At 40.9% G+C, this 24984-nt stretch overlaps 1 protein-coding gene and 1 long non-coding RNA gene across 3 annotated transcripts in view; one reads left to right on the top strand and one right to left on the bottom strand.

The window, feature by feature from the left end:
* Positions 1 to 1035: 1035 nt before the first annotated feature.
* Ppp2r3a (protein phosphatase 2 regulatory subunit B''alpha) overlaps positions 1036 to 24984 on the bottom strand; it is a 133125-nt gene continuing 109176 nt past the window's right edge. For both annotated transcript variants that reach the window (XM_060385433.1, XM_060385434.1), the window contains 4 exons: positions 19043 to 19218; positions 18271 to 18389; positions 16860 to 16966; positions 1036 to 3740 (listed from right to left, as the gene is read on the bottom strand). In XM_060385433.1, coding sequence (XP_060241416.1) covers positions 3617 to 3740; positions 16860 to 16966; positions 18271 to 18389; positions 19043 to 19218 — 526 coding nt within the window. In that variant the 3' untranslated portion in view covers positions 1036 to 3616. The remainder of the gene's footprint in view (positions 3741 to 16859; positions 16967 to 18270; positions 18390 to 19042; positions 19219 to 24984) is intronic.
* On the top strand, positions 13819 to 24969 carry LOC132654674 (uncharacterized). The gene is made up of 4 exons (XR_009592346.1): positions 13819 to 14130; positions 15541 to 15599; positions 16028 to 16147; positions 22086 to 24969. It is a non-coding gene; the product is annotated as an uncharacterized LOC132654674 (long non-coding RNA).

The raw sequence follows: 24984 nt of genomic DNA, 5'->3' as shown, positions 1-24984 counted from the left end.
CCTCATTGCTTCCCAAATTTGATAATCTTAGCTTTGTTGTTTGATGCATGGGAGGTCAGCAATATAGACAAAGTGGGTATCAGAATGTGAGGACCTTGATTGCTATGTAATATTGCCAATGATGAATTCAGGTTGTTTTTAGCACAAGTTTCTCTTTTTTATGCTGGTATTCTCACTGCCACATTTTTGGAAACCTGTATCACACCTTAAATCTATCAATAAATGATAGTTTTCTAATTGTATGTTGTAGAATACTGAGGAATTTGGGATAGCATGTTTTGAATAGTCTGTATTAGCCTGGGAAAGAGTACTTAATTACAGTGCCTTGTTTTTTATATTGCTTTTCTTTATAACATGTGTTATTTTTTTTAAAGTAATGCTGACAAATGAAGGAACTGAATTTATCCATCAGGACATGAAATTACAAAAACAAGACTGCATTTAAATTGCTGTATCTTGAATAATGTGATTGTCATTAGAGAGCTTATAGTTTTTCTTTCTGGTTAGATTCATTGAGTGAATATTTTCATCATGAAGTCCTAGGGTAAAGGACTTTAAAGAATTCCATGATAACCTTATTGAAAAAAAGTGAAAATGTTAAGCAAATGAGTAGAATTTCCATAGGTAACAATGCTTTTAGAACATAAAACTCAAGGCTGTATGATCTGGATCTGATACTCTGAGTTCATTTTAGATATCCAGTAACATGTCTTTTAATAGGTGGATGAGGCTAAAGTCTCCTTTGATCCTGGAGAATTCCTATCCCAGAGGAAAACACTTCTCAGGTTGACACAAATGGTATCCTTAAGATTTTTTTTTTTTCCTTTGTAGTCCCAAGTCTTCAAAGAGTTATTTTTGCAAAAACTCAGTTTCACTTACAGGCATACAAATGAATTGTATCTAAAACCAAAAATGTGTAGTGAACACAATTCATACATATGACAGCTTTATTTGGCAAAAAGGGGAAAACAAGTCATGCACCAACTGTACTCAAAACACTTTCAATGCTGAGCAGATGATATCTGAGTTCTGGTATTTTCCTTTTTTTTTTTTTTTTTTTTTTTACATTTTGGACAGTATAGTAACAGATAAGATAGATACAGGGGAAATATACAGATTTTTATTAGTTTGATTACCTTGGCAATTATGCAATGAAACCTTCCTTTCATTAATATTTCGATCAGTGGTTCTCAATCTGTGGGTCACAACCCATTCTATAGGGGTTGCATATCAGATATTCCAAATATCAGCTATTTACATTACAGTTCATAACAGCAAAACTACAGTTTTGAAGTAACAACGAATGATTTTATGGTTTGTGGTCACCACAACATGAGGAACTGCATTATGGCTCGCAGCATTAGGAAGGTTGAGAACCACTGATTTCTTTGGGTATTGTCATAACCTGACATTTCCAGTTTGGTGGTGAGGGGTGTACTTAGCTTGATCTTTACCAAAGTCAAATATATACTAACCTAGTCCTTAGAAGTTAACACTCACTGCATTCATTTCTAAGAAAGGAATTGGGTGAAATACTTGCTTGTAATTCTTGGAAGTATAAATGGGTGACCCAAATTAAATAGTCCTTTTCAAACTGGATGGTGTTGATGGGTTCTGATCAAAGTAAAAGCAAGAGAGTTTCTGTAAGGGTGAAGGGACAAGGTAGCAAAATCAGTTAAAGGGGCTGAGTGCAAAGGTGGTGGAGTGCTTTGTTAACATGTGGATGGTTCTAGGTTTTGACTCCCAGCAACACAGATAAAATGAACGTTTCATACACTTCAGTGCAGCTAGTGAGGCCTAACTGACTGAGCCCTATTATGTTCATGTTATTTAAGGGATATTTTAAATTTTATATTGTGCTTTTTGATAAGTCTCAAATACTTTAGAATAAAGCTAATAAAATCCTTTAAACATTCCCTGCCCCCCAACAAGTATTACCTTTTTGTATTTTCATCTGAAATTAAAGTCATTTATCCTTTCCTGCTAAAGACTGTATGGGATTGGTAATACCACAGAATTCTTTCTAAGGCAAGGTTTCATTGTGTAATCTAAGCTGGCCTCAAACTTTGAGCCCTCAATCCTCCTTGCCCCAGTCTCGAGTGCTGGCATTAGAGTAAACAAAATTTATCGGTGTATTTAGGCTATTGTATATAGTGTGTTCTCCTATCTCTTGCCTTAACTACTTAAATCCTCAGATTTTAGGCATATGCCACCATATATATATTATATATATATTTTTTTGTAAAAACTGTCCCCAATTTAGTCACTGTTAGGCTAGTTGTAATAGTTTCCTGTTTCTGTAATGGTTACGTGGGGGATTAGTTGAGTCATGAAGTTAAGGTAACAGGAATTACATTTCCCTCCATCATCCCAGGTTTGATTATTTCAGTGCTTGGCCTTTATATCAGCAAGAGTAAACTAGGAGGTTATTCTGACCCTTTGAAATCAAAACAAAGGGATAGGGATAAGTTGATGACTTTGGCAGACATAGATAGTAAAAAGCTGCTTTGATTTTAGAAATGTCCATTCTTTATAGTAATCTTTTTTTTTTTTCTCCCAACATGAAGGGTATCAAGCATATTTTAGGGTTTGGCTGCACTGTGGCCTGTAGAAAAATACAGGATTCTGAATTTACCACTATAGTAAAAGGCTTTCTACTGTGGGTGAGAGTTACTGTTTTCTTCCAAGTTTGATAATATTGAGGTGGATGAAATACTTGGTGTAGTAGTTTCTTTCCCACAGGAAGTAAGGAAAACTGTTGTTTAAGTTGTGCCTTTTACTTTTGACTTAGTCTAGTATTCAAGGAAGGGAGGGAATATGTATAGTGAGAATTTTCCATGGTATGTCACATTCCTTAAGTCTTCAAGTAGGCCTTCGGCTAGAAATGAAGATAGGTTATCAGCAAGTCTGTAGATTAATACATTACCCAACAATTGTCTACAAATGTTAAGTGCCAGATTCTGTATTTGTCTTCGTTTTCAGAATTTTTTTGTCTTGAAATTTTGTACAAGATCCACAGTCAGTTGCAGAGGCTGCCAGAGCTTGCCAGCAGAGTTGGAAGGGCCCAGTGGTTGGTTACAATACCTGAGAATGTAAAGTGACTAGCAGTTTGGCAGGTCATGGTGAAATTACATTAAACCAGGTAAGTTCAAGGTCCCTGAACTCCAGTACACATAAGTAGTCTCTGAGATGTTTTGGCAGTGCTTTTGTTACTAGGACAAAGTCAGTTCTAGAGGCCCTTTTTCAAGTTCCAGAATTTTTGACTCAAGTGTTTTGCAAGTGAAGTTTTCTTATAGGTTCTGTAGGAGCCTGAGGGACCCCAGGGGAGCTGGCCAACACTGAGGCAGCGTCTGCTATGCAGACAACTGTGCTTGGCCTCTGTACAGTGAGGGGTTAGGGTGCTGACTGCAGACTCTGGAAGGTGATTGCTGACAGTATGCTACTTCCAAGGAAGAGCTCTGCACGAGGTTTGCGGCAGACTGGAGGGGGCCTTCTGTGCTGAACTACTTAGAGCATTTTAGTTTCTAGTGCACTTGGAGGAATCAAAAGCCTTTATAAAGCAGTGTGCAAACTAGAACATTTCTACACACCATCCTTTTTGTGTAGATACTGGGAACTACTCTTCATCCACTGACTGTAGCTTTCCACATTTCTCTGAAAGGCTTGAAGTTACTATTTTATTGCCTTTGTTTCCAAATTCAGAGGGAGACACAGGTTCATCTTCATAATCTTCAAAGGAGCTGAAAGGACAAAGCAATAAGTTTTCTTTAAGAATATAGTTTATACATTTGGGTACATGTTAATATAGCAATGCAGGGTCTGGAAGATGAGCCTGAAAAATCACTCTCAACTTAACTGGCAGCATACATAGAGTTGAGCTGCTCTGAAGAGCCGAAAGCTCCTCCCTGCTCCCTAAAGCTCAAGTCCAGGTTAGGATTTGCTGAAAAGCACTGAGTGAGGAGCTTTACAGTGTCTACACTGGTATTTCTACGTGGGAACTTGTTTTCCTTCACTGCTTTTGTATTACTGTCTCTCTCCTTGACCCCTATTGACACATTCAGATGTTCAAGACTTGAAGACAGTGGATTCTCCTCTGTGTTTATGCTGGGAAGAACTCTAATTCTCATTGTTCCCTTAAGAGCCTAATGATAGCCTTGAAATGTCATGTCTCCCAGGGTCAGTATCTATCTATTGTGAATGATGGTTGCCTGCCCTGAGGTATTCAAATTTTCTGATACTAATTTGAGCCTAGAACTATGTTCTGACAGTACTTGACATCATTGGTGTAGTCTTGTTATTAAGACCTTATACAAGCAGGAAAAGTGCTTTATTTTGGAGCCACATATCCAGCCCCCTGAACTCCCCCCCCTAGATTTATTTCATGTGTGTGGCCTGCATGTACACACGTGTACCGTGTGTTGTGCCCATGGAATCAGAAGAGGGCACTGGATCCCTGGAACTGGATTATAAATAGTGAGCTACCATGTGGGCGCTGTGAACTAAGCCTGGGTTCTTTGCAAGGGCAATAAGAGCGCATAACCATTGAGCCATTTCTTCAGCAGCCCCCGCCCCCATTTAAACATTAAAAAGTCTACCTAATGTTTGGGAAATTTCCCCAAGATCCTAGCTCATGATGCTTAACCTGGGTCACTGCAAAAATGTTCTTAATTTGTTTCTTTTCCATCACTCCCCATCCTTGAGGTGTCAGATATATCACGGCAGTGGGATATCGTGGGCAATATAATGGTAGTTTTCCTTTTCTACTAGGAGTGGAAGTAGCATCAAGGTTAATTTTAGCAGTGACAAATCAGGGCTGCTTATTTCTATCAAAATGGAAGACATTTTTCTTCCCTTGGTCTCTGACTTGCTATGTGCAAGCTGCTTGTGTCTTAAATATACCAGTACAGGTCTGAGAAAAAGGTTTCAGTATTAAGTCAGAAGCGTTATTAATTCAGTGAAATTGCTGAGCTTGAACCAAATGCTAGGCTACAATGTAATAGGAATGAAGGAATGAATGGAACTAGCCTCTTGCAGCTCTGGTAGCCTGGTGGAGACCATTTGGAATGGTGGCTAAAGGGTTAAAATGTGGGCTATGGGGCCAAGACTCTTTAAGTTCAGGTTTTAATCCGAGTCTGATCAGTGTGTGACTTTGGATATGTTACTTAACATTAATTTCCTTGATTCATGAACTCCCAACCACCAGGTGGAGGTGATCAGGGTTTGATAACTACCAAATGTAGCTCCTGTTTTCATAGAGAAGTACTAGGGCTTACCTCAGCATTATTGTGACACATAACCAACCCTGTTGGCGGCAAGATTATTTGTGACTGAAAACCCCTTTCCCCCAACACTGCCAGCCAGGTGCTTTAATTTCAGCACTCTGGAGGCAGGGCAGCATCCTGGTATATACCATGAATTCCAGGCTAGCTAGGCAGGGCTATAAAACAAAACAAAACAAACCAAAAAGATTGAATTACTGTCCTTTTGATTGGTGCTGTGGAAACCTACTCAGGGAATACCTAGATAGATACATCTGACTCAAAAGGGAGGATCCGCAGGCATCTGTTAGTACAGTCTAAGAACTAGACCCATACTGTGCCACAGGGCACCTCAAGATCACCAGCTTAAAGCTAGCACAGTTGAAGTTCTCTTACCCCTTAAGCAGCATTGTGAGGCAGGCTGTGGACTGAACTCTTCTCTTGCACTCTGGGGCCATCTTGGTCTTTTTCATGTTTACCTACCACTTCACCTGTGCTAATAAACCTCCATGTCTAACTTTAGCCTCTTTACACACTAAAAGCTTCTGTACATCTGGCTGCCTACTAGAGTTCTAGGATGATTGCATACTTAAACCTGGGCTCACTTTTCTGCTCACTGGTTTCTCCTTGTGTTAGTGAGCCATATACCACTCAGAGCCAGAATCCCAATATCCCATTGTGCTCTTTCCTTCCTCCCTTCTTTAAATCCAGCCAGTTGCTCTATACACAGTACCTGTGGGACACAGCTGTTTCTTCTGTTCATGGACTAGTTTAGGAAATAGTGCTTTCTTGCTTAAATAATGATGTTTTCCAGTGACTGAATTTCCTGGTGTGCCAAGTACCCCTTGCTGCTATACCTAGATAGCATGTCTAGGAGGAAGTTACAGTCTTGGGGTTTAATGACACAGTGTTTTTCAGTAACTCCACATACCCTTCCTTCTAGCCAGCTGTGTTCAGTTGTTTATCTGAGATGTCACTTAGACTCTTCATTACAGGCTACAGATGTGTGTGTATGTGAGTGAATGGCTGTGAGTGCCTACTGTTCTTGCAGAGGACCTGAGTTTGGTTCCCAGCATCCATTTTGGGTGACCTATGGTTGCTTGTAACTACGTACAGAAAATTTCACATCCTCTTTCACTTCCACAAGTACCTGCAGACAAACACACACTCTACTCTCCTTTCTCTCTCTCTCATCCAGTATTTCATAACAGAGGCAGGTGGATCTCCATGAACTTGAGGTCAGCCTGATCTAGTGCCAGGCTAGCCAGGACTACATAGTGAGACCCTGTCTTGATAAAACCAGTTGCTTTATGAGGTGTTATCTGCTCAACTATTTTTGAAATAGCAGAGGAGTCAGGCTGAACTCAGCATTCACGAGAAACAAGCATAAAACAGCTTTCTTAGGGATACGGTTACAGCAAAAGTATGGAGGCAGACAATGCTCAGAATTCTGTCAGCACTATCTCTGCGTTTAGAAACTAGCTTTCTCTCTCAAATAGGCATTTTGCTGGTCCTGCAAATCCTGGTATGGAAACACTACCTAGAGTGAACAGAGATGTTGCTGGACCATACATGGTATGACAGAGGCCTGTATGTAGTTCCAGGTGTTGACTGGGAGTTGTGGTTTGAGCCAAATTTGTGAAAATCTGATGATTTACAGAAACAATTTGAGTCTGGGCTTGCTATGGGAAATTTTGGACATGGTGGGTATAAACACAATTCTTTAATAGTTCTTTACTTTGGAGCCTTTTATATAACCCAGAAGTAGAAGTGTGAATTACACTTTTACTTTCTGGAGAAAGGGTTTCTCATGTAGCCCTTGTGACCTCAAACTCACTCCAGATCTTCCTACTCCAGACCTTCTATCCTCTATCTTTCAGGGACTGGGACTGTAGGCAGGCACTATCACACCCAGTTTATGAAATAACACCTGGGATAGAACTTGCGGAGCACAAGCACTGAGCAACACCTTTCTCTCTCTACCCCTCTCCCTTCCCCCACTCTCCCTCCCTCTTCCACCTTCAGGCAGGGTTTCTTTGTGTAACAAGAGCCCTGGCTGTCATACTCACTCTGTAGACAAGACTGCCCTTGACTGCAGAGATCCGACTGCCTCTGATTCCGGACTGCTAGGATTAAAGGCACGCACCACCATGTCTACCTTATTTATTTGATATAATATTCTTTTTTTTATTTGAGGCACACAATGTATTTTGATTGTACTTATCCCTACTTCTCCCCCAACTTTTTTCATGTCCACCTGCTACCTCCTCCAAATTTCATGTTATTCATATAACACGTATGTATACACACACTGTGTGAACCTAGACTTTAATGGCTGAGCTATCTCTCCATCCCTCTTTTTAAAAAGTTACTAAATCTGCTAATTTGTGCTGTCCATATATATTCATGGATGTGAAAACACCTGCCGAAGCATGGTCAACTACCAGAGGCCACACTCATACAGAAAACTGCCTCTCCCTGCCTCAGAAGCAATCAGCCATCAGTAAATAGATCATAAGGGGCAGGGACTTGAGAGCTCCGGTGTCGATGCTGATGCTGAATGCTAACTGGCTTGAGCTTGTATTTTAAAATTATATTTTAAGCCTTTTATTGAAATGCAATTAAATGAAATCTTTTGAAAGTTGGGTATTTTGTTCATTGAACTTTATCTAGTTTCATGAAAATCTTTTGTTTCAGCAGAATTCTAACACATTTTCCTGATGTAGGACTCTGAGCTGGTTCAGCAGGCAGAGGTGCTTGCTGTCCAGCCTGCCCTTAGTTCCATCCATATGGCACATGGGAGGAGAGAACTGATACTCAGGCTGACCACTGACCTCCACGTGTGTTACGACATGCATATACTCACACATACGTACACACACAAAGGCAATACAAGTTCCTAGTATCTACCATCTCATTTTCCTGCCTCAGAGTTGATCTGCCTTAATTAAGAACACTCAATAGAAAACTGTAAAACTAATAAAGACTGTTTACTTTATGTGTGTGTTTTGCTTGCTTATTCCCAAATATGAACTGCCCACAGAGGCCAGAAGAGGGTGGAATATTCCCTGGAACTGGAGTGACAGATGGTTGTGAGGGGCCATCTAGGTGCTGGCAACCAAATCTGGGTCCTTTTCAAGTGCTGAGCCATCCTTCTAGCTCCTTCAATTCAAAACAAAATACTGCCTGTCCTCTTTGTAAAGACTCCTTATGTAGTCCAGGATGACCTCAAATGCCCAAGTCTTAGGACTGCAGGTATGTACAACTATGTTCTGTCTGATTTTTGAATGCTACTAAACTTGTTACTTAAGTATACTGAAGCATAAATTAAAATTAAGTGTTGTTTGTGTACATGATGGGTGTGTTTATCAAGTCAGCCGTGGAGGTCATAGGGCAACTATGTAAAGTTGGTTCTCTCCTTCCACCTTTGGGTTTGGGCGATGAACTTTTAAAAGTCCATGTCTATGGACTTTTAACAAGTACCTTTCCCTGTTGATTCATCTTGCTGCCCCCTCCACCACCTAAAAATATTTAACTTAGATGTGTAGCTGTCTAGGGAACACATTTATGAGCGCCCAAGGGAAAACCAGAAACAGGTGTTGGGTGTCCACTTCAATTGCTTTCTCCCTCTGTCTGTGAGACAGTCTAACTCCCTAAAGCGGGCTTGGTTTCTCAGCCAGGCTGGAAGCCAGCAGCTCACTTCAGAGCTGGGTTACAGGCATTTTTGGAAACACTTGTCTTATTATGTGGGAGCTGGGATTCTAACAAACTTTGATGTAGAAAAACATTAGGATGCTAATTATAAATAACCTGCTTTCCTCATCTGTGTTTGTGTATCTGAAACCCTAGTTTCTCTGGATTCGTTATTAGGTTGAATTTTTAGGCTGTTCACTGTTGTGATAACCTGTCAGCTAGCCATGCTTATCTGCAATGTTTTCAGCCTTGGGCCTAGAATCATTTATTGCTGTTGACTGAAGCAAGAGGTAGAGCATGACAAAAGGGCAACCTATGACTGTTGTTATATGGCTAGGAATTTTAAGTGCTTTTGGAAGGTTGTGTGTTCTGGGCTTGGTGAGGACATCTTTTTGGTGGTACTGGCTAGGGTACTTTAAGTAAATAATTGCGGAGGCACATCCCTAACAATCTAAAGGTGATGTACTTAGGAAAAATTGCTTTTGAAGGGCTCACAATCCAGTGCTAAGATGAGTAGGTCCACCTTTTTCCACTCATATGCCAGCCTGTGTTGGACCTCTCAATCTGCTGTTTACATATAGACATTTATTTTATCAGTGTTACAGTCCTGTGCTCTGGGTATGAAGCAAACAGCCTAGGTAATGAATGCTGGTTGCAGCTGGCCAAACTCTACTTGGAAGAGGTTAGATAGATATGGCCATGGTTTTATTACAAAGAATGAGGCCCAAAGACTTCATAGTTTGTTTTTGCTTAAGACAGGGTTTCTTTGTGTAGCCCTGGCTGTCCTGGAACTTACTCTATAGATCAAGCTATACTCAGAGATCCACCTGCCTTTGCCTCCCAAGTGCACCATCACCCAGCTTTACACTGTCTTCTTTAAATCTTAAAATAGCTTGGTGTGGCAGGGGTTTCATTGTTGAGGCTTGGAAACTTGGAAGCACACCAGTAAGTGATGGAACAAGGATTTGCGTTTCCTACTGGCTAAGTCCCAATTTCATGTGTGTTGCGAACTCCAACACCACCCAGTGCAAGTCATAGTTACTGTTCCCAGTAGCTCTATGCCAGGCGTCTGCACGCACTATCTCCGAGTCGCACAATGCGGCTTCAAGGTAGCACCAGGATCTCCTGAAACTGAGCTGGAGGAGTCAGGCAACCTGCCCAGCTGGTGACTGGGCTAGCTTTGCATGGCTCCTAAGCCTCTAATATTCTTTCTTTTTCCAACATGGATTTGGAAATTTCTGTGTGGCACTTATTCACCCTGACTTACCTGATTTTTAGGCATAAACCCAGCTTTGCTTTTGGACCGGCCAGCCAGTTGTTTATCCTGTGTAACAAACAGGCCTTCCCTTTTCTTTGCTGACATTCTAACACTCCCTGTGCAGGCTGTAGCTGCTGTCTTCTCTTCTGCAGAGACCTCAGCATCCACATGTGTTCTCTATAAACCTTATCTCTCACCACATGAGAAGAGGAGTTTGTGACAAGAGCGTCTCATGTGTACTGGTTGAATTTCACTACAGCTGGCGACTGCATTGCCTCTCTTGACCTTCACCTGCACCCCCTGCTCCTGTGTCCTTGCTTCCTTTTCATTCCATGCACACTGGCACTTTCTCTTAGTGTTACCACAATGAAAAAATATTTTTTGATTGACTTAATTACTTTTTATCTTTAATGGATACTAAGTTTTCTCTTGTGTGGACTCAGACATACTATGTATTCAAACCTGCTATCTGCTTTTTCCTTTCTTTAAAGCAGGTTACAAAAAAAATGGGGGTGGGAGGAGCACTAAAAAGTGGGCTGGAGAGATGGCTGAGAGGTTAAGAATACTTTCTCTTTTATTAGAAGACCAGAATTTGGGTTCTAGAACCCACATTGGGTGGCTCGCTCACGCCTGTTAATTCCAGCTCCAAGGAATGTAACAGTACTGTAACACTACTTTTTGGTTTCTGTGGGCACTCATACAAACACACAGATGCACACATATAAATAAATCTTAAAAAAAAGTAAGCCAGGCTTGGCAGTGCACACCTTTAATACCAGCACTTGAGAAGCAGAAACGGCCACCTGTTTGAGCCATCTTTGAGTTCAAGGTCAGCCTGGTCTATACAGGCAGTTCCAGGCAAGCTAGCATTATCAGACATGGGCGCTCAGAACTGAATTCAGGTCTTCTGCAATAGCAGTATGTGCTTGTTCTTAATCACTAAACCCCTAAATAACATCGTGTTTTTTTTTTTTAAAGAGATTCATGTGAGTTACAACTATTAGTTCATTCCTTTTATTTTCTGGGAGTTAACTGATATCAATAAACTGTTATATGTATAATTAAAAAGTGGTAGTTTGAATGAGAACTGTCTCCCATAGGCTCATATATGGAATGCCTGGACCTCATGTTTCCCTGTCATGACAGACTCTTATACCTCTGGAACCATAAGGTAAATAAACCTCCTTTTCTATAGGTTGGTTTTGGACATGGCGTTTTATCACAGCAGCAGAAAGCTAAGTGATAGGTGTCATTACTTATAATTGCTTTATGGCTGCTGGGGATTAAGCTCAGAGCTTTGCACATGTAGCACATGATACACCACTGAGCTGCACCCTTAGCCTGCAATGGCTTATAGTATTTCACTATTTCCTGTCTGGCCCCATTTACTTTCTTTTTCTTTTAAAATGATTGATTGATTGTATATACCGTGTTCTACCTGAATGTGTGCCTGCAAACCAGAAGAGGGCACCAGATCTCATTATAGATGGTTATGAGCCACCATGTTGCTAGGAACCAAACTCAGGACTTTTGGAAGAGCAGCCAGTACTCTTAACCTCTGAGCCATCTCTCCAGCACCATGAGTATCATCTGGTACTTCTTCCAGAGATGTCTGAGAAGTAAATTTTTGTATCTGTGATACAAAACACTCCAAAAATGTGTTATTTGGACCTCACATTTTGAATACATGGAGAATTCTGAATTTAAAGTTTTCTTTTAAAAATATTTATTCATTTGTATTTTACTTTATTCGTATGAGTGTTTGACCTACATGTAAATACACTGAAAAGTGTATTGGAACCCCTGGAATTACAGACAGCTATGAGCTGCCATGTGGGTGCTGGGAATTGAATCTGTGTCCTAAAAGAACAGCAAGTGCTCTTAACTGCTGAGCCATCTCTCCAGCCCTCAGGGTCATTTTCGTAGTAGTACCTGAATGGTATTTATGATGTTAAGCTTGACTGTCAGCTTGAAGGGACATATGTTTCCAGGCTGCTGCTAAGGGATTTTTTAATATTAGCTTAGTTGAGGTGACCTACATGTGCTGTCACCCTTCCATGGCTGGGGCCCTCACGGAATTAGTGGAGAAAAGGAGCTCAGCAGCAGTGCTGCTCTCTGCTTCCTGACCAAGATTCTGTGTAACGGCTGCCTCTGGCTTCTGCCACCACGAAGCCGAAAGCACGTGGAGCTGTCAGCCAAAATAAGCCCTTCATTTCTTTCCTGCTTTCTTTTAAGATTTATTTATTTACTATGTATACAGTGTTCTGTCTGCACGTATGCCTGCGTGCCAGAAGAGGACACCAGCTCTCATTATAGATGGTTGTGAGGCACCATGTGGTTGCTGGAAATTGAACTCAGGACCTTGGAAGAACAGCCAGTGCTGTTAACACTCTAAGCCATCTCTCCAGCCCAGCCCTTCCTTTTTCTTCATTTCTTTATGTATTTTTATTAATTGCAGCTTACTCACTTTGTGTCCCCCCTGCACCCCCTCCCTCCTCTACCCTTCATTTCTTAAATTGCCTTTGGTCACTGAATGGAGAAGAGTAATTAATCTAATGTTGGTCAGTTTTGTTCTGCATTCACGCTGTGGGTAATATGTTTTTCTTACTGAAAGACTTTCAGTTATTATTTTGTGCAGTGAATTCACTCTCATGTAGAGGCTGACAAACTATGTGATAAGCCAAATCTGTTTTCACACATGTTTTGGTACAGCCCATGAGCTAAGAATCCTTTTACCTTTTTTAATAATAAAAAAAAATCACAGAAATATTTCGTGATGTGAAACGTGATTAGTATCTCCCTGTTTATTTTTATTTTATTAGTATTTTTATCTTTTGAAAATTTATTTATTATTATTGTGTATACAATGTTCTGCCTACATATGTGCCTACACACCAGAAGGGCACCAGATCTCATTATAGATGGTTGTGAGCCACCGTGCTATTGCTGGGAATTGAACTCAGCACCTCTGGAAGAGCGGCCAGTGCTCTTAACCTCTGAGCCATCTTTCCAGCCCTCCATGTTTATTTTTAAAGTTTTGTTGGAAAACAGTGACATGCATTTGCTTATACATTATCTGCGTCTCCTGCACAGTTGTAATGGGACCCACAAGACATGAAATATTTGTAACGTGGGCAGAAAAAAAAAATGATGATTCCTGCTCCTATACATCTTTTATTTGATTCAGTAGGTAAAATCATGGGAATTATTTCTATTGTTTTCTAGAGGTGTTTTTCAACTCTAGCATTTCAATAAAAAGAACAGTGTTTTTCAGCTGTGTCCATTCCACTCAGTGTCACACTGCAGAATTCATTAAAAACATTTTTTTTGTGTGTGTGTCTGTGAAACAGCTCCTACTTGCAAGCCTTCCGACTGAGTTCGATCCCAGATCCTACAAGGTGACTAGAATCTGTGTCTGAAAGTTGACCTCTGATCTCCAGATGTGCACCAAGACATATGAACCTTTATAGTTAGGTCCCCACTGGCACAGTAAAACAAAACAAAATGAACTTCCCCATTTCACATGTTTTTCATTCTTGTGAATACTCATTTCGATGCCTTGTTCTGATCTCTGTATTGACTTCTTCCAAAAGTGAAAGTCCTTACATTTGTATTTTATTGGTATTTCTCAACTGTCTGGTATGTGTTCACTGTTATTGGTAGTTGGGAACAGACTGCTGCCTCTGACTTACTAGTTGCTCGGGAAGAGGAAGTGGGACTGCTGGTGTTGTCATCAAAAAGAGGATTGGAAAGATGGTTTGGGCCGTCCTGTGCTGCTCAGTGTCTTTGGCTGCCCTTTTTCTTTATGTTCCGTATTCTTTGCTTTTGTTTGTCTTTTAGGGACAGGATGGGATATGCAGAGTTTGACCTATATGAATGCTGCTTCTGGTGTCCTCGTTTTTAGGTTTTACTCAAATTCAGGTAGGGATCACTAATTGCTGCTCCCGTTATCTGTAACAATTACCTTTTGTGTTCTGAGCCATAGCTGTTGGCTCCTTTGGTCTAATCTTGTTGGATGTCCTTCTTGTGGTCCACTTAAAGCTGCTCTACTTTTAGGTGGTTTTCTGACTTGTTTTTAATGATCACCGTCATTGCCGAGTCTTGCTATATACCCCAGGCTGTCTCCAACTCATGGGCGAGCGGCTTGGTCTCTTGGGTGTTGGGGGTCACAAGCACAAGCCAACACCACTGTAATCTGATTTACATGGTCTGAGGGCTGCGACCTGCACCCAGTCCACCTTCTTTCAATCAGAGCTAGTCTGAATTATTTTTCTGGATGCTTTGTGTCTTAATATGTATTCTGTGAATGCTTTATGGACAACACCCATAAAGAGTTTTTTAAAGAAACAGGAACTACTTTACTATGTCAATAAGCAATAGGTTTCAAGCAATAGGTTTCAATCCCCACTTTTTTTTTTTTTTTTTGCCTCTGATGTCTAATATCATCAAGCCAGCTTTTGAAGGAGTCTGTACTGCTGGTTTTGGTGGCCATTATTCTGTAGCTGAGTCACCTGAGTAAGAACATTAGCCTTTTCACTCACTGATCTGAACGTTTACATTTGCCGCAGTTAGCGCGCATTACTTTATGCTGCAGGTCTGCTTTCGTATGTTTGTCTAAGGCCTCGATGAAGATGTTTTCAGTCTGGCTTTACTATTCTGGGTCCTTATTTTAATGTGTATTTAGCTCTCCTCCTCCCTCTAGTTCAGCTTGGTAGCTTTTTGGGATGTCTGCTAAGACTTGCTAATATATATGAAAATACCTATGTATTTTCTCCTGTGTCTCCTGGCAGTTGTTACTGCTAATATTTACACAAGCTTTCTTCCCTTTATCCTAATTGACCTTACACTATATCTTCCAGCAGATTGTATTCTATTTTCCGTCTTTCTAGATGAGCGGTTCTCAACCTTCCTAATGCCGTGACCCTTTAATATAGTTCCACACACTGTGGTGACCCTCCCAATCGTAAAATTATTTTTGTTGCTATTTTGTCACTATAATTTTCCTACTGTTATGAGTCCTAACATAAGTATCTGTGTTTTCCAATGGTCTTAGGTAACCCTGTGGAGGGGTCATTCATCCTCCAAAGGGGATGGAACCCATAGACTGAGAATCTCTGTTATAGTTGGTTAGCCTTATTTCTAATATTTAAATTGATTGATTCTTATGATTTGTTACTTTATGCCATTGCTGTAAGGCAACTGGAGGCAAGGCTTATTTAACCCCAGCCTCCATCTGTGACTTGTGTTTTCTGAATTAATTAAGAATGTTACTTTATTATTTTATGTGTATGAGTGTTTATCGTTGTGTATACCTGTGCATTGTGTATGCAGGGCCCTTGCGAGGACAGAAGCGGGAGTCGGAGTCTCTGAAACTGGGGTTATACACAGTGGTAAGCAACCGCGTGCATACCGGGGACAGAACCTGGGTCCTCTGTAAGAGCAGCTGATGTTCTTAACTGTTGAGCCATCACTTTATCCCTTGTGACTTATATTTTTAAAAAGTGGAGGAACTCTTGCCTACTCAGCTCATCTTCTATTATAACGAACTTTATGTATGAAACCTTAAGTCTTATGGCTAAAGAAAGAAAAATAACCTGCAGATTTAAAAAGATACTGAAGATACCATGGGCTAGGCATCATAATCCTGGTACTGGAAAGGTTCAGGGAGGAGGATCAACAAGTTCAAGGTCAATCTCTGCCCTACCTCCCACCCCCAAGGAAAGGTAGAAAATGGCTCAACCTCTCTGGAGGAGTCATTTTTTATCACCCACTGGACTAGGTATTTCCTGTTTATCCTTCTTTTCTCTTTGCATTCCAGGAGGCTGGCCTGATGGACCACATCAGGGAGCAACCTGGTCTTCTGGAGGTCAAGAGGTGTCATCAGCAGTTGCTGAGGATATGAAGAGAGCTGGATGTGTTTATAGCAGCTTGCTCTCAGGTGAGTTGCCTAGGTTGGCAAAGTTAGAAAACCTGCCAGGTGCCTTTCACAAAGCTACATTTTTGACTCTGGTGTTTCATGTCCTTGTCCTTTTAGGTCAAGACATGGAAATGATCCCCCATTGTTGCTTAATTTGAGGGTCTCCATCCATCATTGCTTGGTTTCTAAAAAACCCTTTCACATCTGCATAGATTCTTTACAACTACCTAGTTTAAATATGCTTTTCTGCTTACTCTGTTCTAGGAATTCCTCCTATACATTAAATGACATGTATACTAGATGATTCATCAAGCACCATAATTTGTAACACTGGTATGTTAAAAATATATCAGTATAAGAGTGTAAAGTAATGGCATTAGCATGATCCACTCCTTTGACTGTTCTGACAAAGGTTCATTTAACACATGATCTATTTGTTACTTAGGTGAGGTTGGTTCTGTAGTCCCTTCATTACTGGGCTGACTACCTATTGTGCTCAGTGATCTTAGATTCCGTGGAAGGTGTGACTTATTAAAGGAAATGGGTCCTGAAAATAATAGGAAATGAGTGAGGAATAGGAGAGAACTGCAGGAGTGTGGCCATCTAAGTTAAAATAGCTAGGCCAGACATACGTCTTTTATATTACTCAAAAGTGGAAAAAGTAGAGGTTTTTGGCGGTACTTTAGTACTCTGACACGGCAGCCCTGCCAGAGCCCTGCATGGAGGCACTCACCCTTCCTGGAGTTGCGCCTGGGCGGATTCCTCCGAGACAAGAGCCTCATACTCCTCAGCAGCAAATCTGTCCCAGTCAGAGGGCTCAGGGCCATCATTTTCAACATCCTGATTAAAAGGAGGAAATTGGATTAAAGAGGAAAATTGGAGGTAGGTGTGTTTATGATATAAATATCATAAATGTATATTGCTGAAAACCTATCTGAAAAGTGTTCCAGCATAGTAACAGAGGGGCTAGGGCAATGTTCCCACCATGACGTACACCTGAAATTACAAAATTCTGTGTGCTAAGCAGCTTACTTTTTTTTTTTTTTTTGGGGGGGGGTATGATTCTCTTTTTTAAAAAGAAAAGATTTATTTTAAATCTTTAAAAGATGGTTTGCCTGCATGTACATTTGTGAACCATGTGTATTCAGCATCTGCAGAGGTCAGAGGGGGCACTGGATCCTCTGAAACTGGAGTTAGACAGTTGTGAGTCTCCACGAGGGTACTGGGACCTGAATGTAGATCCTCTGCAAGAGCAGCAAATGCTCTTAAACTCTGAGTCATCTCTCCAGCTTCCGGATTATATATGTGTATGTATATATATGTGTGTGTGTGTGTGTGCATGTGTGTATATACACATATATACATACACATGTGTTTTGTATGTGTGTTCATGATTTGAGTGGGTTTGTGTGCTATGGCACATGTGTGGAGGTCAGAGGGCAACTTATAGAGTCTTCTCTTTCAACACCCAGGGTTTATTAATGGTCTAACAGATTTTTTTCTTTTGATAATGACAAAGGAGCTTGTCTCTATTTTCATGCAGAACAACATTTAAAATGGATAGGCACACACAGGACATTAATATTTGAAAAAGTGTTACACTATCTAAATTCTATTACGGAAGAAGTTCAGTTATCACATAGAAGGGTAAAGCTATTTACCACTACTAGCTTGGAAGTGCATAGCACAATTAAATTAAGTGTAGTTGCTAGTAAGATATGTTACTGATATATTTTTTTCAAAACTACTTTTGAAAAGTACATAGAGCAATCAATATGGCCCCTTGATAGCAAGGACTCCTAGGTGGAGATTACCTAAACTGCAAGATTGCTTGGGGGAGGAGATGTGCTCTTAGTATTTATTTATTTATTAATTTATTTTGAGGCAGGGTCTTTCTATGTAGCTCTGGCTATCCTAGGACTTGCTAGGCAGATCAGGCTGGGCTTGAATTTACAGATATCCCTTTTTCTCCCATACCTTCTGCTTCACAGACTAAATTGTCTCTTTTTATATTTGATGATGTATTTTAGATGTAATTTCTTTAAATGCTGAGTTCCCTCCATGCACAGAACATTTAACACGCAGCATATAGATAGCCTTTGGTGCTCCAGCTCTGAGAGTTCAATTTCAGTGTATACTGTTACCTTCTGGACTGCAAAAGGATCTCTCTGTTCATGGTCCAAATATTTCTCCAGGTTAAAGAAAGTGTCATAAAAGATATGAGCCATTCTGCACCTCTTCAGATCTCGCAGAGTTATTTTACCTATGGGAAAAATATAAAAAACAAATATACCCTGTAAATTTCATTGACAGCTCTTTTGACAAAAACAAATGAAACAAACAAACAAAAAAACCCAAAAACACTTACTGATGTTGAAAAGTGTATGTATATGTTCAGTTTATTATAAATCATATTTTAAAAAAATCAAGGTGAATCATTTTAACTTGTATATGCCAGTGGGTTTTAAGTATACTCAAAATGTATAACTGTCAACACCATAATTTTATCCCCTCCCCCTAGCAAAGAACTGTATCTGTCCCTCACCTCCACAGCTCTGAGTCACCAATCTGACTCCCCGACCCAAGACAGGGTTTCTTTGTGTAGCCTTGGCTGTCCTGGTCACTTTGTAGACCAGGTTGGCCTCAAACTCACAGAGATCTTGCTTCAGCCTCCCTGAGTGCTGGGATTACAGGCATAGGCCATTCGTGCCTGGCTCTATTTTCTTTGTTTATGAAAATTTTATTTCTTAAATAGTGGCTTTGATACTCATAGTGAAGGAGAGAGAAACTTTAAATTCTCTGTAGTTGGGAAGCTGGTAAAGGTGATGCTGGAAAGCTAAATACATCAGGATATCAGAGCTGTGCCTCATTCTGTTCAACAGAGAACAGTACAGACTGCTGTTCACTCAGTCTTACCGTCATTAGCTGGCTTCACCAAGTCAAGCATCTGGCACAACAGGTCATGGAACGGCAAGGGCTCAATGCCCATGGCTTCCATCCGTTCGCACTGCTCTTCATAGAAGTACTCCAGTTCATACATGGAGAGTATGCCATCTCCATCCACATCCATGCAGCGGAACCAGTACTCAATACTAAGAGGTAAAAGATGCTCATTAGCAGGGACCTGGTCGAGGTTATGTATTCAAGTACTACTGCCCATGTTTCTTTTAAAGTAAACCGACGTGTGTGTTACAAATTATGCCTACTTTATAAAGGGTTGTTAGAAAAAACAAGGGAGGGCTGGAAAGATGACTCAGCTATTAAAGGATAGGGTCACAACCAAAAATTAAGACAAAAATAAAACAATGGGAGGTTCCTTATACCTCCTGTTTATAAATTCCAGAATCAGTCATTTCCAAAAGCCCATTGTTCTGTTTTTTATTTTGTATTTTCAGAGTAAAACCTACATTTCTCTCGCATTTTTCTGTTTCAAGAATTGTGTATTATTGATTTTATACAGCAGATGACGTCTGGCCTTTATCACTTAATACAGTGAAACTGTTCATTGTCCTGAGTTCATGCAGCACTCCCTTTCCCCTCTTATTTTCTGTGTTTCCTGCACATTGTTATTCCATCAGCCTCAGATGGCCACTAGCTGGTCAGGTCCACACTCAGTTGCATTAGATATTCTAACGACTGCATTTTCTGCAAATAGTTTTTGTTTCCTTCTGACTTAATTGCCTATGGTCTGTTTGGTCTCACAATTTCAGTCTCATTTCTGAAGGTCCTTTCATTAAGTGTCTCATGCATCTCACATTTCCCTCCTCCTTTGACACGGCACATTATGTAGAAGTACCCTAAAAAGGAGTGTGCTATGGAGGCCAGAGGTCAACTTCCTCAACTGCGTCTCCACCTTTGAGGCAGGACCTCTCATTAGGCAAACCAGTAGTTGGCTAGTGAGCCCCAGGGCTTTATCTGTCTCCACCTCCCGAGCGCGGGATTGTGAGTATGCCATGCCTGGCCTTTTTTTTAAAAAAACATGAATTCTGAGGATCAAATTCATGTCTGTGTTTGCATGGCAAATAGTTTACCAACTGAACCATTTCTCTATAGTTTTTCTGATCTTGCATTTCTTTTTTCCTTTTTAAACTTTATTTTTATTTTAAACAAGTTCTTACTATGTTATCTAAGGTGGCCTCCACAACTCCTGGGCTAAAGTGATTCTCTTGCTCTAGCTCTTGAGTAGCTGGACAGTAGGTACTTGACATCCCTCCTGGCTCAGATCTTCAATGTGTAAAGGTTCGTTTTCCTAACCTCTAATTTGGTATTTTGTGTAATTCCAGAATTAAAAGCATAGTAGTGCTTTTCTGTCAGATTTTTATCTTTCTTTTATTTTGAGGGGCCTCAAATTGCAGCTTCTGTATGTCATTCACTAGGACTTTAACTTTTACATATGTAAGGGTCCATTAGGTATACAAACTACTCTTAAGGGCAGGCTCCATGCCCAGTAGTACATGAATAACACAAAATGAACTCAATGGTATTTCTGGAGTTTTTCCTCCAATCCCTTACAAGTCCTTTGGGTGTATCTGAAGGCCTCTGGTTTTGTGTTTTTATGGGATTTGTTTGTGTGCAAATGTGTGTATCTGAGTCTGTATGTGTTTCTTGGGCTTTTCTGGTTTTGTTTGTTTTGTCCTATTCTAATTAGTTTTTATCTTATTTTTAGATGCCTGTTTGTATGGATTTGGATGGGAGGTGAGGAGGATTCGGGAGGAGTTGGGGGAGGGGAACCATAATCAGAATACACTATGTGAAAAAATTATTTCCAATAAAAGAGTCCACATTTACGTTTTGGCATGTAGATGCATGCTGTCACATCATAATTTGTTGAAAATACTATTCTTTCCCATTGGATTGTTGCATCATCTGTGTTATTTTTGTGCAGGGTGAGGAATAAGAGTCTATTTTCATTTTTTAACGTGTCCATATCCATTTTCCTATTTGTTGAATATGCTTTTCTTAGGGTGCATTTTTGGTATCTTTGTAAAAAAAAAATCAGGTGGATGTATTTGCATAGCTTTATACCTGGGTCCTCTAGTTTATTTTATTGATCTGTGTCTGTTTTTATGCCAGCTTGCTATTTTTTTTTACCATGTGTAACCTATGGGAAACTGGCAAAGCCTTCCCTATAGAGCCAGGACTGGAGGTGACAAAACCTTCCTCTGGTGTGAGTGTGAATGTTGACAGTGTTTGTCAGTATGAATGTTCAGGAATGACCGGCTAGTGCTGCACCCCCTCTTCTTGGATGTTTACAGCCTGACGTGGCTTGCCTGTAGATACCTCATATCAAAATTAGCCAAACCCCCTCACCCTTCTCCCTGTGCTGGACCGAATGAAACACTGAAGGCTGTTGGGTGGTAGTTGGTGCCACCCAGAGTACGCATGGCCTTTTTCCTGTCTATTGAGTCCACTTATATGGTATATTACACTTATTGATTCACATACATCTCAATAATGAAGTCAGCCTTGATCATGGCGAATGATATTTTTCATGTATACTTAAATTTGATTTGTAAATTAATTTTTTTATTCTTCTCTCATACAATACATCCTGAGAAGAGTTTCCCCTTTCTTCCACTCGTCCCAGTTTCCCCACCTACACAGTCTCTACTCTTAATTCTTCAGTCTCTGTGAGCCCTTTGAGCCCTGCTTAGTTGATTCTGGGGGCCATATTCTCCTAGCGTTCTGATCCCTTTGACTCTTCAATCTTTTTTCTTCTCCCAGCTCCAAAGGGAGGGACCTGATGGAGATCTCTAAGCAAGTGAAAGATTTGTATGATAAAAAACTTTCAAGTCTTGCCTGGTGGTAGTGCACACCCTTTATCCCAGCACTCAGGAGGCAGAGGCTAGCAGATTTCTGAGTTTGAGGCCAGCCTGGTCTACAGAGCTAGTTCTAGGACAGCCAGGGCTACACAGAGAAACCCTGTCCTGAAAAACAAAACAAAATTTTGTCTTTGCAGAAAGAAATTGAAGCTATCAGAAGATGGGAAGATTTCCCTTGCTCATGTAGGATCACCATCAGTAGTAAAGACACCCACCCTACTGAAATCAGTCTCCAGATTCAACAGTCTCCAGTCAGAATTCCAACACAATTCTTTACAGACCTTGAAAACACAATCCTCAACTTCATATGGAAAAACAAAAAACCCAGGATAGACTTAGGCTCCTAACCTGGCCAGCTATCCTGGTGGTAGCACGAAGAAAAACACCCATGTACTGGCATTACTATGACGGAAGAATGTGTGATGGAGGGATGAAAGAGAGTGAAGCCAAGTTCCCTACACTGTGGAGAAGTGAGGAACAGGCAGATATGAAGAGGTCACGGTGAGGTCAGCCCAGGCAGCTACCAAGAGCCATGTCTGTGTCTAGGGTCCTGCTGCAGCTGTGCTCGGTATCAATGTAAGTGGCCTGAGTTACCACCAAAGGCCAAGTCAGTGTTAGTGTTCTGGGGGCCACGTCAATACCGGAGGGCTGCGCTGCTCCGGGGTGGGGTGGGGGTTGTAGGGAAAGAGGGGACTAAGCACAAATGCTGACATGAGTGGCCTGTACTGCCACCTGAGGCCATGGGGATATCTGGCCCATACTGCTGCACTGCTGGGGGCCATGTCTGGGTCCCTGGTCCTGTGGCAGCTGGGGTCTATGTTGAAGTCCAAGGCCCAGGCCTATGTTACCATCAAAGGCCATGCATTTGTCCCTGGAATGGACTGCTGCCTGAAGGACTGTGGTGAGCTGCCTCTGCCTCTCATCTGCTGTGGGGTGGCAAGGGAGAGAGTGTCCCCCTCCCTATGTCAGGCAGGAGAGCTGGCTCTGAAGTTATGAGAGTGGGAGAGTTGGGCCTGTCACTCACTGGCTGTGGCACTTGGGAGAGGAGAACTGACCTGTGGTGCAAGTGAGCCAGCCCTGAGGACACTGAGAGCATGAGAGCTATTCCTGCCCCTTGCTGGCTTCCGCATTGGCTGAGCTGGTGGGGGATGGGGTGGGCAGTGCTGGAGAGCTCACCCTGGTGGTGCAGGTGCAGGAGAGCTGGCTGCCTGGCCAACTCAGTTACTACTCAGGCCCAGATCCAGGGCTCTGAGTTGGCCCATCCTGACATCTACCTTATCTATGATTCGCTGGAGCATGTGAAGGGGCTTGGTTCTGCAGATCCAAAGCTGCAGGGTCTCCATGACACAGGGCAACAACAGGATATCCAAGAGGAATCCTGATGAGGATCAGTATAGATAGTGTAGCAGAAGACAGAGGCCTTGAAACAGATCAGTGACTCATTGCAACGAACATTTGCAAGTAAAGATGTGTGGGAAAAGGTATACTGGATGACATACTGTGACATTATTATTATCATCATATTTTCTTTTGAGGGGGATGTTGCAGTGGTGGAGGGTGAACATGAAGAGATAGGGTGATGATATGTTTGGGGTGCATGAAATTCACAAAGAATAAAAAGTAAAACAAAAAACCTAGGATAGCTAAAAACATTCTGAATAAAAGAACTTCCAGAGGTATCACCACCCCTGATTTCAAGTTACTACTGAGCTCTGGTAATAAAAACTTTGTGGTATTGGCATAAAAACAAACACACTGATCAGCTCATTGGCTCAGTTGAATTGGAGATCCACGTATGGACATATGCTTTTTGATAAAGCCAGAGAGACACAATGAACAACAACAACAAAAAGCATCTTCAACAAATGGTGATGGTCTAACTGGCTGTCTGCATGTAGAAGAATGCCAGTAGATCCCTATTTATGTCCTTGCACAAAACTCAATCTAAGTGGATCAAAGACCTCACCATAAAACCAGATTCACCAAACGTGATAGAAGAGAAAGTGGGGAATAGTCTTGAATGCATTGGCAAAGAAGACAACTTCCTGAATAGAATGCCAACAGCACAGCCTCTAAAATCAACAATTAATAAAATAGGATCTCAAGAAACTGAAAAGCTTCTTTAAGGTAAAGGACACTGTTAATAGGACAAAGCGGCAGTCTACAGAATGAGAAAAAGTTTTCACCAGCTCCATATGCGAGAGAATGATAATATCCAAAATATATACAGAACTCAAAAACTAGACATCAACAAACAAAATAATCCAATTTAAATGGTTTTTAAATTTTTTATGGAAAAGTTTTGCATCTGCTTTCATCAAGGAAACTATCCAAAATTACTTTTTAATTTTTTTGAGACAGGGTCTCACCATGTAGCCCTAGGTGGCCTGGAACTCTCAGCATAGACCAGGGTGGCTATGAACTAACAGATCTACCTGCTTCTGGAGTGCTGGGAATAAAGGCATGTGCCACCACGAATAGATTGAAGTTTTATTTATGTGTCTTAATTTGACTTTGGTAGCAGCATAATACTGACCTCACAAAAAGAGTTTAAAAGTGTTCTTTTTTTTCGTTTTTATGGTATTATTTGAGAAAGATTGGGAGTAGTTCTTTAAAGTTCTGATGAAATTCTTCAGTGAATCCATCTGGATCTGAGCTACTCAGATAAAAATTTTTAAGTATGTATTTTAAGAAATTAAGTGTTTGTGTATATGTGTCTGTATTCGGGTATGTACATTGAAGTGCAGGAGACGATGGAAGTCTAACATTGGATCCTCTGGAGCTGGAGGTACAGTTGACTGTGAATGTGCCTGCCATGGGTGCTGGCAACTGAACTCAGGTCTTCTGCAAGAACACTATGTGCTCTCAAACTCTGAGCCACTTCTCCTGCCCCAGGACTTGGGCTAGTTTTTGTTGGGGTTCTATTATCATTTTTAAAAATTGGTTCAGTCTTGTTGCTTATTATAAACATCTATATTATAATATCTTGGTTTTACATAGATGGTTTATTTATATACATATCTACACACTTAAATT

This window comes from Meriones unguiculatus, chromosome 6 (genome assembly GCF_030254825.1).
Source record: "Meriones unguiculatus strain TT.TT164.6M chromosome 6, Bangor_MerUng_6.1, whole genome shotgun sequence".
Taxonomy (NCBI): Eukaryota; Metazoa; Chordata; class Mammalia; order Rodentia; family Muridae; genus Meriones; species Meriones unguiculatus.
The sequence above is the reverse complement of the archived record's forward strand: the minus strand, read 5'-3'. Positions and strand labels throughout refer to the sequence as shown.